Raw genomic sequence first — 12,516 nt, 5'->3', positions numbered from 1 at the left:
GATAAATCATTGCAACGGGGTGTGTTTGCTGAAACGGGCTCTTTTCCAGGCAGCCTCAGTGTGCAATAATAATGGTCCTTTCCAAGCATGATACTGGGAGGATCACCCCTAAATCCACTTAAAATTTTAGCCAAAGACATTCCACTGTTACCAGAAGGGATGGCCTGGCCAGGAAAACAGTGGCTATTTGTTTATCAAGAAAAAGTATTTTTTTTCTTCCAGCTCTTGTGGATTCCCTGAATTGGACTACTAGATAGATATTTAATTTATTGTACTCTGACTCGGTTGTCAGTTGATAGGATGCTTTATGCTCTCTTTTGACCCCAAAGGACAACCACAAATTGACACCTTCCCTCTTGGATGTAGAAATAACTCATGCTGTCCTTGATGCAAAGCTGTGGCTGCCCCACGTTGTGGCTTTGTTATGATGCCACAGTCCCACAGAAGCTAAAAAAGAAGAGAAATGTTTTTTATGCCCAAGGTGACGTTTCACCTTCAGGAGAAAGAGATGAGCCTGGTTTTGGTGCGCACTGTGGGGCCGGGGAGCAGGCCCAGCAAGCCTAGGCCGCCCACAGTACCAATACCCCCCCGTCCCCCCCCCCGCCAGGGCATCCTGCCTGAGGTGAGGGTATATCTGCATGGCAACGTCCCAAAAATTGCATTGTTTTCACTTGCTAAGGAACCAGCAATGCTACAGGCACCATAGTACCACAAAGAAAGCTCTGGAAAACACCCAGGTGCTCTGGGCACCTAGTGAGGACTTGGCCTCATCCAGGGCAGCTGTGTCCACTTTGTGGGCTCAGCCTTTAAAAGCTGAGGGTGCTGGAAGCCTCCTTTCTTTTTAGGGAAGGCATCTGCAGGAGTGGAAGGAAGTTGAGGCTTCAATGTGAGGCCCTTGGAGCATGAGGGTGCTTGGGGACTCTCAGCAAAGTGTGCAGGCCTGGTGCTGAGAGGAGTTTATTTTTTAAAGGGACATTTGAAATGGCTTGTCCCTCTCTGCAGAGAGCTTCCTCTGTGCTTCTGGAAGCTGTTGCTTAGATTAGATTTGAGCATGGCTCTCTTTGCTTCCAGAGTTTATTACTTTTAATTCAATATAAGTCTGTTTTCATTAGGTTTCTTGTATACTGGCTTCTAACAATGAAAGGAAAAAAGTCAAACCCAGAGCTCCTGCTCCTCTGCTGTGTCATAACACCACGTTTATGACCTGGATGTAGGAGAAGAAATTCCTCCTTGTGTCTTCAGAGGCCTGGAGGAAAAGTAGAACCCATCCAGGCAGCCTTGTTTGGAGCTTTACAATATTGCATGAGAAGGGAGCTGCTGCTTCCCTGGGCAGAGGAGAGGGAAAAGCACAGCTGATGGAAACCTCAGCTTCAATGCTTGCCTGGAGCTCCCTCCATGCTGGTGAGTGTTTCGTGGGAGTTCCCCACTGCCATCCTGGGGGTGAGTAGTGGGGACACCTTGGATGGAAGGGCATAGGGGTGCCTTGGGATCATGCTGCCTTATAATGACACAGTGAATCACATTCCTGTACCTTAATCCATCTGGTTTTATTTTGCTGTTAAAAAAAGCTAAGGGCAGCTTCTGGTTGATACTGTTTAAGATGCATCTTTTTCTAGATCAAAGTGTCAGCTGGTTGGTGTGTAATGAAAGAGCTGGGTATAATTTATGATAGCGCTGTGGTATAATTGAGTGCCAAAAGAAAAGAGCAGAATAAAACCCTAAAGCATAGTTCTGAATTTAAACAAAACACTGGATTTCCAGTGTGAAATACTGGCCTTTTTCACCAAAAATATTTTTCTGCAGAGGTTCTAATTAGAAATTGATGCGATATGATGAGAAAAACATCAGTGTTGATGAAAGCAGTTAGGTCAGCAATACTCTTAATTCCTTTATTAACCAGGCAGTAATTATTCAAAGTATAATGCTTTTTCAGTGGCTGTTCAGGGTCAAGGTAGTGACTTTGCTAAAATGGGCACTGCTGATAATGATATTCACATAGGTTTGGCCTTAAGCAGGAATATGGGAGGCCATTTTTCAGGGTTGATTGCAGCTTCTGTCCAGGATGCTCACATGGTCACTGCTTAGTGAGAGAGATGGAGAGTGTTTCTGGAACCTTAAAATTGATTTAAAGCTTTGGAAGTCTTTGGAAGTATGCGAAGAACATGCTGAAGCACTGGCCCCATCTTGCCCTATACAAACTTACTATGAGTAGCATGGCTGCTGCTTGAAAAATCCATTTACTTTTAAATATAAAATAAATTTTAATGAAGTTCTCTTTCATTATGGATTCAGCATGTTTAATGTGTTTTTTAATGTATTTTTACTGTTTTCTGATTTTCTTCTGAGTTGCCTGGCCAAGTCCCAGTCATTAACACAGAGTTTTGCAACTAACATTTCCTAATACTGCTGTGAACTGACTGAGTTGAACCCTCAGCATAAATGCATCTAGGGGTTTTAAGCTGTGCATTGTTTTAAAAATGTATGTGTGATCACTGTTTTTCTCCTGGTTAGCAAAAAAGAATGCTGGCCAGAGGGTATTAACTGTTTTTAAAGAAAATATATTTAAGTGCAAATGCAAAGTAATGTAGATTGAAATCAAGAATTCCCATGGCTGCATTAAGACATGGTTAAAATTCAGGATTTAATATCCTTTATTTAAATCAATTCACCCGAGATGTAAAACCACAGGACAGCTAAGACAAGTGGTTTGAAGGCTGGCAAATCTGGGCTGACAGGGTCAGAGACAGCGATGGGAGGCAGGGGAAAAGAGGAATTTAAATTGTCCAGCCTGCATTAGGCAGCACTTTCACAGCATGAGCAGCTCAGCTGAAGCTGTTGTGATGGTGCTGAATGCACTGAATATGGCCCGAATGTACTAATGGGATTGTGTGCAGATAATGCAAGGGGCCAGCATCAGTCTGGTTCTGGGGAAGTTGAATTTGTGGCTGTCTGGAAAAGGCACTGCCTTCATCTCATGCTCCCCTTTTCTCTTCTGGGGCACCAGTGATGGCTGATAAAGTGAGGCTGGTCAATAGGCAGGGTTTCTGTGCTCACCTCCCCAGGCGTGCTGTGGAGACTGCTGGAGTCTGAGCACGGTGTTTTCTCCCTCCAAGTCCCGCTTCTGAGCTCTAGCTGTGTGGACTGAAGTTACCCTTTGAGACCCTCAAGTGCCCAGTGAGCTGGGGACACCTTTGTATGCTGCAGCAGTGTTTGTGTGGTTCTTGGTTGGCACTGGTCCCTGTTTCTTTCAAAAAAAAAAAAGTTTTATGCTCACTGTTTTCTGGGGTGTCTGCCCAAATTCAGCCACTGTTGGCTTCAGTTCAGGTCTGATCTTTTACTTGCCCTAGTAGCTGCTCTGAAAGCAGCATGGGGGCTCCAGTCTGTTTTTGACTAGGACATGGTTAATGATTTATCAGTGGGTTTATCTCTGTGGCAAGCTGGGTTGTGGGCACAAAGATCCCTCTGCCAGAGAACTTGCTGCAGGGGTCAGCTTTGAGGCAGCTGAGTCCTTTCACGAGGTGAGAGAAATAGCAGTTTCCCTCTCCATCTTTCTCAAGAGGAGTGCCCTGGGTGCCTTTCACTCAGCATGCCCCTTGTTCTGTGCCTTCTTCAGAGAGACCCCACAGATGCTCCGTGCTCTCCATGCATGAGATCCTGGCAAGCAGCACAAACCACAACTGATGCAGTCTTTCAGTGTAGAAGCTGTTTATTGCATTAGGTAAATACATTTGCAGTAAATTTGCATTATTTCCTCTGAGTGCAATTGCTGGTGGTATGGCATAATGATTAAAAATAAAACTAGCAGAGGCACTTGTTACATGCAGCCAAAATTACTGCCAAGCCCAGTGATGCAGCCCCCTGCTAACACAAAGCTTCCTCTGGCTGGGAACACAGCTTTGCCAACCGGGCTCACAGGCTCAGGTTTGGCAGGAGCTGGAGTAATGAACATGTCTTGGGTGGGCAGCTCCCAACTCAAAGGCAAGCAGGATGAAACTTCTGCTTTTGCCATGATGTTCCATATTGCTTTAAGTTAGAGTGGTGAGATTGTGTTTGTAATCATTGGTGGAAGGCAGAAATTAGGATAGGGTTATGTTATCTTTATAAAAACAACCCTGTTGGTGTTTAGACAGTCATGAACAGGACTTGATAGGTGATATCAGAAAGATAAGTGCCTTTTTAGAAAATTGAGCTACCCAGGGGGATCCTTCCTCTAAAATATTTTTTTTTTGGGGGGGGGGGGGGGGGGGGGGAAATTGGCTTGCATTAGCTGGAAATAGAAATAACAGCAAATACTTCTGTGAAGCTAACTTGTTAATTTGCCTCCCTAGCATTTGTCACGGTTTGTTCTCATACAGGCTTTGTTCCTACGAGGGCTGTGCATTACTGTCCCTGCCCAGCCATGGACATGGCGAGTGGCTGATCCTTGTCACTGGGTAGTCAGGTGGCCAGCTCGGGCTTCAACTTAAGTGTGTGTATAAGCCCTTAGCTGAACAGGGGCTTATTGGTGATGCACAGCAAACCATGCGGGTACTCCTCAAGTAGCCAGGTTACCTGAAAAAATGAAAGCGTCTCTAACCTGGAAACAGGTTTCTTTTGTGTTTTGTTTATTCTGTACCCCTACTGGCATCAAAGTGGGATAGTGACAAAAAATGGATTCTAAACTTTAGCCCAGAGGACAGAAACAATCTCCTTTGAACTAGGGCATCAGTTCCTATCCTATAGATAAGCACGCTCATGAATAAGAGGTGACCATATTTTCCCAAATTATGGTGAACGTTAGCATTCACACTTGTGAAAATATTCAATTACTGGTGGTTAATTGGCTATCAGAAACTGAGGCTGAATAACAGCCTGATGAGCAACCTGCAGGGGGTAACTGAAGCAGCGGAGGTCTCTTGTTAGAGAATAGCAGGATAAAAGCTGATCCTCAAATCTCCTGCCTCCTGAATGGGATCTCCTAGAACAGAGATAACCAGAAATTGTGCGATTGAGCCTAGTGCAGAAGATGCATGCAAAATTTTCCACGTACCTCACCACCCGCTATTCTTTAATCATTGCTGAGCACCTTTCCTCCAGTGTCCTCAGAAATCATTGGAATAGGCAATAAAGCCAGGTGCCATTGACATGACCAGGGATATTCCAGTCTCAATGAGAGTGAATGGAGGGCTGGACAAGTTCTGTGCCTGGGGAGAACTTTACTTGCTGTATACTGAGATTTGGACCTTCTCCCCCTTTAGTTTTACAGGGAAGACCTGTAAATCAATATCTTATTTTCATGTCCAAGGCTGTCCAAATGCTTTTTATGGTGGTACGATACAGACAAAAGTGAGACAAGTTACTGTTATTGTACTGATTTTACAAGTGAGAAGACAGAGGCACAGAAAAACTTGTGTATGGTGGCCAAACAAATCTGTCAGAGCTGAGAGCAGTAACCTACGAAGTTTATATCCTAATCCTTTGCTCTGACCTTTGTTTCTGCCTTTCTCAACCACTGTACCTTATCTTATGGCAAAAATCTAGAAGTCATTGAGGATGGTAAAGAAGTGAAATGCCCTTCTTACAAACTTGTGCTTTCAGGTCTTGTCTATGCATGACAATTGTAGTTATAGTACCTGTTCCTTATTGCTTCAGCAACTGTTTACAATCTATTAGGCCCAACATGTACTCAGTAGAGGTGGCTGTTGTCAAACCTTAGAACTTGAGGAATATCCGACACAGGAATCCCTCAAACACCACTCTTCAAAAGGTAAATAATACATTTCCAAAGCTCCCTTGTTTGTTTATGCCTTCTTTCATAATGGCATTCTTAATGAAGTGAGAGAAGGAAATGTACAGATAATCAACCTACAAATTTGTGGAAAAACTCTTTTAAAGGTGCTGAAGTTGTTCGAGGTAGAATGCGTATTATTGTATGCTACTGTACCTGTTATGCTAAAGAATCTGACAAAGCTAGGAGCCATGTCTTTGCTTATTGTCTTTAATCTGTGTGTGATCCCATTGAATTGTGCCTGAAAGGAAAGATCAATGAAGTATCATGTGGAATTGCTCTTTGAAAATCAGGGCACGCTCTATGTAGTTGAAGCCAGTGGTGTCCAAGTTCTGCTCAATGAATTTCTGATGTCTATCAAGATCATTGCAAGTGGTCTAGTACTTCTGGTTAATCCATAGACCTATGGCAGGTGACAAAACATCTAGTGTTTTCCAGGAGCAGGATAGAGCAAGGGGAGGCTGCAGGGTCAACCATACTCCATGACCTCTTAGGAACTGTAGTTTGAGTACTTCTGTACTCTGATCACTGGAAATGTGACTGCTTGTATGGAGTGTATGCCAACAACCAAGTTATCTGAGAATAAATCTGATCATAGCACCCTCCTTAGCTATGGTGTTTTAGTGCTTCTACTCTGGGATACAAAACCTGTCCCTTTTTTGAAACAAATATAATGACTTAGGAAGTTATTTGAAGCAAACATTCAGGGAAGATAAAATATTCTTGTTGCTTTTCCAAATTCTGTTTTCTGAACAAAGCCCTGGATTTGTGGGAGATATTGAGAGGGCAAACTTTGCTACAGCAGAAGTCTGGAGAGTCTTGTGCTACTTGAGATACAATGATCGCTGTTTTCATTAAAATGTGTTGCTGCATAGTATTAACTGTGCTGTGAGAATGGCTTGCCAATATCCTGATCTGTTGAGCAAGAATCATCTGATCTACGTGCTCTTAAAGATACTGCAGTTGCCCTGCATGTCTGAAAATGGCTATTTGTGCTTGCCTTCCAGGTAGGGAAAGGCCTCCTGGATTGCAGCATTTTATGGCTCAGTCTAGTGAAGTCCTTTCAGTCATCCAGATGCTGCTCCTCCCAGGTAGACGTAGGGATGGCGCTGTACGGGTCCATGATGACTTTTGCACAGCGAATGATCATCACAATCAAGAAAAGGCAGAGGAAGACGAAACATGCTAGTGTCAGTCCCTTGTCCACATCAACGTACACGGGTTCTGGGGTTGGTCCTTCCATTGCTTTTGCCGCTCCTCATCTGGGTTTATATTTGCTGCTAACATCATCGACCACCTGCAAAACAGTGTTAGACACTGGTGAGTGCTGCCCTGAGCATGAGGAACCTTGGGTACAACTGGAAACACTATCTAGAATATCTGATGTATTCTTGGAGGGAAATAAACCTGCTGGGGATGTCATGGCTTGGCTAGCATAGCTGTGAGCAGGAGAACCCTAATCTCCATCTTCATCTAGCCCATGAATGTTTCTTGCTAAGATGCTAGACAATAGAAACAGGTGTTAAAAAGGAACATTGGTGAATGAACGCTATCCACTTGAAATATCTCTTAAGAGGTCCAGACACTGTTCTCATCTCAGTTATTTCCTAGTCATAAAAATATTTCCTCTCCTCTGTTAATGTGGAAGACCAGACAAATGGCAGAACAGACTGTTTCTATCCCAATTTTTCCCTCTGTCCAAACACTTCCTGTCTCTCACTGGCACAAAGCAAAGTGAAAATTATGCGTACTTATTTTCCATAATGTTTAATCTCTGCTACTCATAGGTTCTTTTGGCAATCCATTACTTTTAGGAGCAATATCCTTTTAAGAGTGTGTTTTATCACCCAGAGAGCTATGGGTGATTATGTGATTCCTACATGGGTTATTTTATTTAATGCAGATGTGTGCATTGCTGAAGGTCTCTTCTGACCTCATCTGAATCTATAAGCAGAATCGATTCAGCGGAGGCACCTTTCTGCAGGGATGCTGCTGGGTAGTGTGTGAGCTGGTACCCCAGATTGCTTCAGTATGATGATGATGGGGAGAGGAATTGAGCTGACTCACAGAAAGAATGAGTCACTGCCCAGGGATGGGGAAACTCTTCCTGACATCCACCCCTGGTCAAGTTGGGGGGTAGAATTGTTGAGGGTTTCTACTGTAAAAGAGTAAGAACATGGAATGCCTCTTTAAAATAAACCACCATGTCTGTCACATCAAAGCAAATAACCAATCTGAGAACCGATCCATGTTTAATTTAGAGAAGAGAGATGGGAAGAGAAGATATTAAACCACAGGGGGAATTGGGTGGAACTTGGGTATCGGATGGTGTAGTTGCTTTCTATAGCTGCATTAATGCAGTGAGGAAATCCCAGGCACAGGCTCGGTCTACACAGCCAAGTTTGCCCTGCTCCATTTCCAGGGATGTGATGCTGCTGGCAGGGCTGTTCCAGTAGCAACTCACATCTGGCTGTAGCACTGTGTTCTTGTACCATCTTGCTGTGCCAGCTGTGGGTGTCCCAGCAGCTACCGAACTCTTATGCCCTGAGAATTTTTCCCAGGGTGAACTGAGGACCTTCTGTTTAAAAAAAAAATAAATAAAATAAAAATCACAGACTTGCTCTCATAATTTACTTCCTTTCAAGTTGTTTTCCAGTCTCGCCAACTCCCAGCTCCTACAAACAAGTATAATTCAGCTGGGCTCTCTAGTCTATTTAAAGCACAAGGATGGCAGATTTCTATTTCCTGAAAGCACAGAAATTACTGCAACAGCCAGTCCTGCAGCAGGGAGTTGAAAGATGCTGATGAGACAAAAGTGCATGAAACCAAGCAGATATTTTTGTGTATTTAGTGATCCGACCCTTAGGACAGACCAGGTTTAGGCTTACAAAGAAGTTTCTGGGGAGTGGGGTAAGATTTGTGATGCTCACCTGGCCTGACTAGAGGTCTTTAATAACAGAGAGGACTCTTACTGGTGTTGCTGGCATGAGTTGCCATAGGAGAAGATCCTGCTGCTGCTCCAGAAGACCTTGGAAGCCAAATTGGGTTGAAATCTATTGCAGGAGTCACCACCATTGGATATTAGCAGTTATTGTGATTCTGGGCTGTGTTTGAGGAAGAGTGGATTCAAGGAATGGATAAAAAAAATTCACAGATTTTCATTGAGGTTTGGGGGCTTCGAGGAATTTTGGTCACCGGTTGGTTAGGAGACTTCATAGTTTCCAGCAGAGTCTCCAGTGCTGAGAAAATAGCACTGATAATGAGAAAACAATTCTGCAGAGTCTTTTAGACCTATTTTGCTAACCAAGAGACCTTACATTATAACTTAAAACTTAATTAGTTAATTAGTAAAAGTAAAGACTTTTTCAGCAAGGCTGAGTATTAAGTGTGGATGCTTTTTCTTGTGGAGCAGAAGAAAAAATTTGTTAAACTACTAATGCAGTCTTGTCCTTTTCAGTACTCTTGTGAAGGTCCCACAGGAATGGATCTGATTCTTCCCTCTGACTTTCTGCCTGTTGTACCACGTGCTGTTATTTCACACTAAGTTAACTCAGAACTACCCGGAAATTTCCATCAGTAATAATCTTTGAAAAGTTACATTTTCAATTAAATGTACCTTAAAAAAAAAAAACTTGGTGTTCTGAGTTCTCATTGGGAGATCCAACCCTCTGAATACCTTTTCAAAGGGCATCACAGTCTCATGGGAGATGTGGTTCAAGTGCTCCTTTCCTCATAGGACTGTCTGGACGTTTCCTATGAAACACCTGAGCTATCATGCAGCCCCCTCTCCTACTGAAAGGAAAGGACATGCCAGGCAGAAAGCTTTTAGAGATCAGAGTGAAAGCATATGGCATCTGACTTGTAGTTTACGCATGAAATTAGTGACAGCTTGAGTCTGATTTTTTTCAGGCTTAAGTTAATATATTTTGTCAAAATGTCAACATTTTCAGTGTTGTAAACTTGTGGTTAGACAAATTGTACGTCGTCTTTCTGCTCTCCCCGTAAACGTAAGGCTTCTATGATGTGGCTATTGTTCTGCATTAAGTCAATAGAGATGGAAAACATATTTCTTGGGGCTGGCCAGAAGGGCCTGGCTTTGGGTTAATCTCACTCACAGCTTGGCTGCTCACCTGGATCTGTCTGTGCAGCAGCACTGTGGGAGGGGAGGGCTTCCCCTGCAGACCCAGCCTGTCAGAGCAGTGCCAGTGTAATGCCCGTGCTCGAGTCGCATGGCAGATCAGTTGTCAGAAGGCATTTGGTGGTGTTCTGCACTGTTAGTTTCTGCAATCCCATTTCAGCATGCTTGGCAGTGTAGGGACAGCCATTAGCACTGAGCAGGTCTAGGTATTGGCATGAGGTTGTGTCTGGGGCAGTTTGCTGTTTCTAAATTCACTTATTGCTGCTGGAACATAATGCTGCTCTAGATCAGGCCTCTGGGGATCAGACCAGCAAGAGAGGGACACTTACAAAGCAGTTATTTGCTCAGATGTCTTCACACCTTCACCAGGAATGGTTATCTTGAAACTGAGTCAGGCCCTGCCCGCACATCCCACTAGTGCTCTCAGCCACGGGGGATGTGCTGGGTGCATTAGCAGACCAGTTTTGCATGTGAAATCCATCAGGCCAGCATAGTTCTACTGGAAACAGTTCTTTTTCCTGCTGTAGACTAGTAGGCTGGATGCTTTGCTCTTATCAGTACTACTGGTGATGCTGACAGCATATGTGTGGGGAGGGGAAAAGAAAAAAGATTAGCAGAAACAATTATTAATGTTCACACTTGACTGATCAAATTTTCTCTGAAGAGCTGAATTTTAGAAAATGACTTTTTTCCAGGTTGTGAGTACCCAGCTGTAGAATAATATTTTTAATTTCTTCAGATTTGTTGAAAACCATTTGGTTTAATAAAAGCCATCAGATGACGAGCAACCCCAGACTCAAATTTATTAAGCAGGTTAGCAGTCTTTCAAGTGTCTGCACCTCTGTAGATCCCGAGGTGTTTTGATATAATCTCTCTAACAATAGATGGGCATCACAGATAACCACTTACTGAACTACTTTCTTGCATCTAGACAAGACCACCTATAAACTCTGGTGGCCTGATCCCAGCCCAAAGCCTTTGTTTGCAGTGACTCATGTAAGAAATTTCTGTCCCTGCAGCTGAAGCACCCCAGGGATGGAGCTGTGCCAGCTTGTTGCAGTGGTCAGGGTAATTCAGTACCAAAAGTGCCCGTGTGCACCTGGCTCCATGTGGATTTCCTGGCCAGGACCAGGCACCTTTATATCTCTTCAGAGGGGTTGGCATCATCTGGTGTGGTGGCTCTCGCTCCCCCTGCTTCTTGTCTGACCACTGCTGCAGTCAGGAAATCCTGTGGTCCATGAGTTGTGTGGCATAACAGGCAGGGACTGTGGCCTGGGGATGAAGAACTCATGCAACTTAATGGAGAATCTGTCCCAAGCATTTGGTCTTCGCCTTTGTTTCCTAGCACTTTTTACATGGACTGCCACAGATGGGAGGATATATTCATTTATTTTTTTTAATGTTGGCATCCTCTTTTGTATGTCAGCTGTGTTACACCTTCTATATAATGCTTGTGCTGATTGGTGTGGCTGAATTTCATGTTCATTCATACCAAGGTAAAGTACTTTCAAAGATGTGTTCTTTTCCCCAGACCTGAAAATCTTGGCACTGTCACTTTAAACACAAGCTAATAATGTACCATGTAGTGCAGAGCGCTTGTCTAAACCGTACCAGTTTTTACACTGGTTAATTATATTTCCACTCATCTCAACCCATAGAATACATTTCAAAACACTTCTTTAATATCCTCTGCTCTTTTCCCAAAACAATAAATGTGCAGAGGGAAGGGAAGCTATATAATTTCATACATGCAAGCAGATTCTTACCTTCCAGACCTGGGTAGAAAGCCTGTCACATCCCGGCATGGCAGCATTGTGGAGTTAAAATCCTTACTGTAGTCATATTTTAAAAGTTTTGTTAGTCAGTGTGGTTTCAGCTGCATTCAGGCTCCACTCAGGTTCATGTCCATCCAGACCTGGAAGCAGTTCTTGTCACCGGTGTGTTCTGGAAAAAAAAAAAAATCACAGTTGCACATCACGCAGGATGTGGGCGTTAGAGTCATTAAGCAGTAGGGACTCACTTCAGTGACAGCCTGAGGCAATCATACAGTCAGATGCGAGATGGGGCTTTCTGGCAAAAATCACCGAACATTTATGATGTATAGAGAGCAATGTTTGAGCCCAAAGTTACATTATTTCTTAAGCAACACCCATGCTTTTAATCCATAGTGAAAGATGAACCAGATCTGAATTGATGCTGCTAATTGAGTCTGCCTCTTTAGTTGTTTTTCTTTAAAAATGGTCAGAATCTAAGTGAAACATTTCAGTAACTTAATATGGTTGATCTGAGCTGATACAGCAACACTTTAAGAACAATGAATTTGATCTTTCAGTCTGATTGGGGATGGTATTTTTTACACACAATAATTTCAATCAAAAAAAAAAAAGTTGTTGGGTGACAAACACATTTCCCCACCCAGTTTTGCTAACTGAAGTTTCTGGTACTATTTGGAGCAGACAGTTGTAGGACAAGACATCTGTGCATGCTGTAAGAGAGGAGGTAGTGGTAATTAAAACTGAAGCAGTAACAGTGCCTGATTGTCTTCAGGATGCCTACAGAGATGGTGAGACTGAGATGCTGGTGTGGAAAAACTGAGAGTTAGGATGTGAAG

General features: G+C 43.3%; 1 protein-coding gene and 1 long non-coding RNA gene across 7 annotated transcripts in view; one reads left to right on the top strand and one right to left on the bottom strand.

Annotated features, from left to right (window-relative positions):
- The first annotated feature begins 821 nt into the window (after positions 1 to 821).
- LOC140003435 (uncharacterized) overlaps positions 822 to 12,516 on the top strand; it is a 51,767-nt gene continuing 40,072 nt past the window's right edge. Inside the window, exon 1 of one of the 2 annotated variants that reach the window (XR_011812048.1) lies at positions 822 to 1,401. This is a non-coding gene — a long non-coding RNA (uncharacterized lncRNA). The remainder of the gene's footprint in view (positions 1,402 to 12,516) is intronic. The other variant, XR_011812049.1, reaches the window with a different exon arrangement.
- Positions 4,981 to 12,516, bottom strand: part of CTXND1 (cortexin domain containing 1) — a 50,113-nt gene continuing 42,577 nt past the window's right edge. For 4 of the 5 annotated variants that reach the window (XM_038184708.2, XM_038184707.2, XM_027466397.3 and 1 more), the window contains 2 exons: positions 11,672 to 11,849; positions 4,981 to 7,064 (listed from right to left, as the gene is read on the bottom strand). In XM_038184708.2, coding sequence (XP_038040636.1) covers positions 6,831 to 7,010 — 180 coding nt within the window. In that variant the 5' untranslated portion in view covers positions 7,011 to 7,064; positions 11,672 to 11,849 and the 3' untranslated portion in view covers positions 4,981 to 6,830. Of the gene's footprint in view, positions 7,065 to 10,234; positions 10,478 to 11,671; positions 11,850 to 12,516 lie in introns of all 5 variants that reach the window. The other variant, XM_038184709.2, reaches the window with a different exon arrangement.

This window comes from Anas platyrhynchos, chromosome 11, assembly GCF_047663525.1.
Source record: "Anas platyrhynchos isolate ZD024472 breed Pekin duck chromosome 11, IASCAAS_PekinDuck_T2T, whole genome shotgun sequence".
NCBI classification, from domain to species: domain Eukaryota; kingdom Metazoa; phylum Chordata; class Aves; order Anseriformes; family Anatidae; genus Anas; species Anas platyrhynchos.
This window is presented reverse-complemented; position numbering and strand designations above follow the sequence as displayed.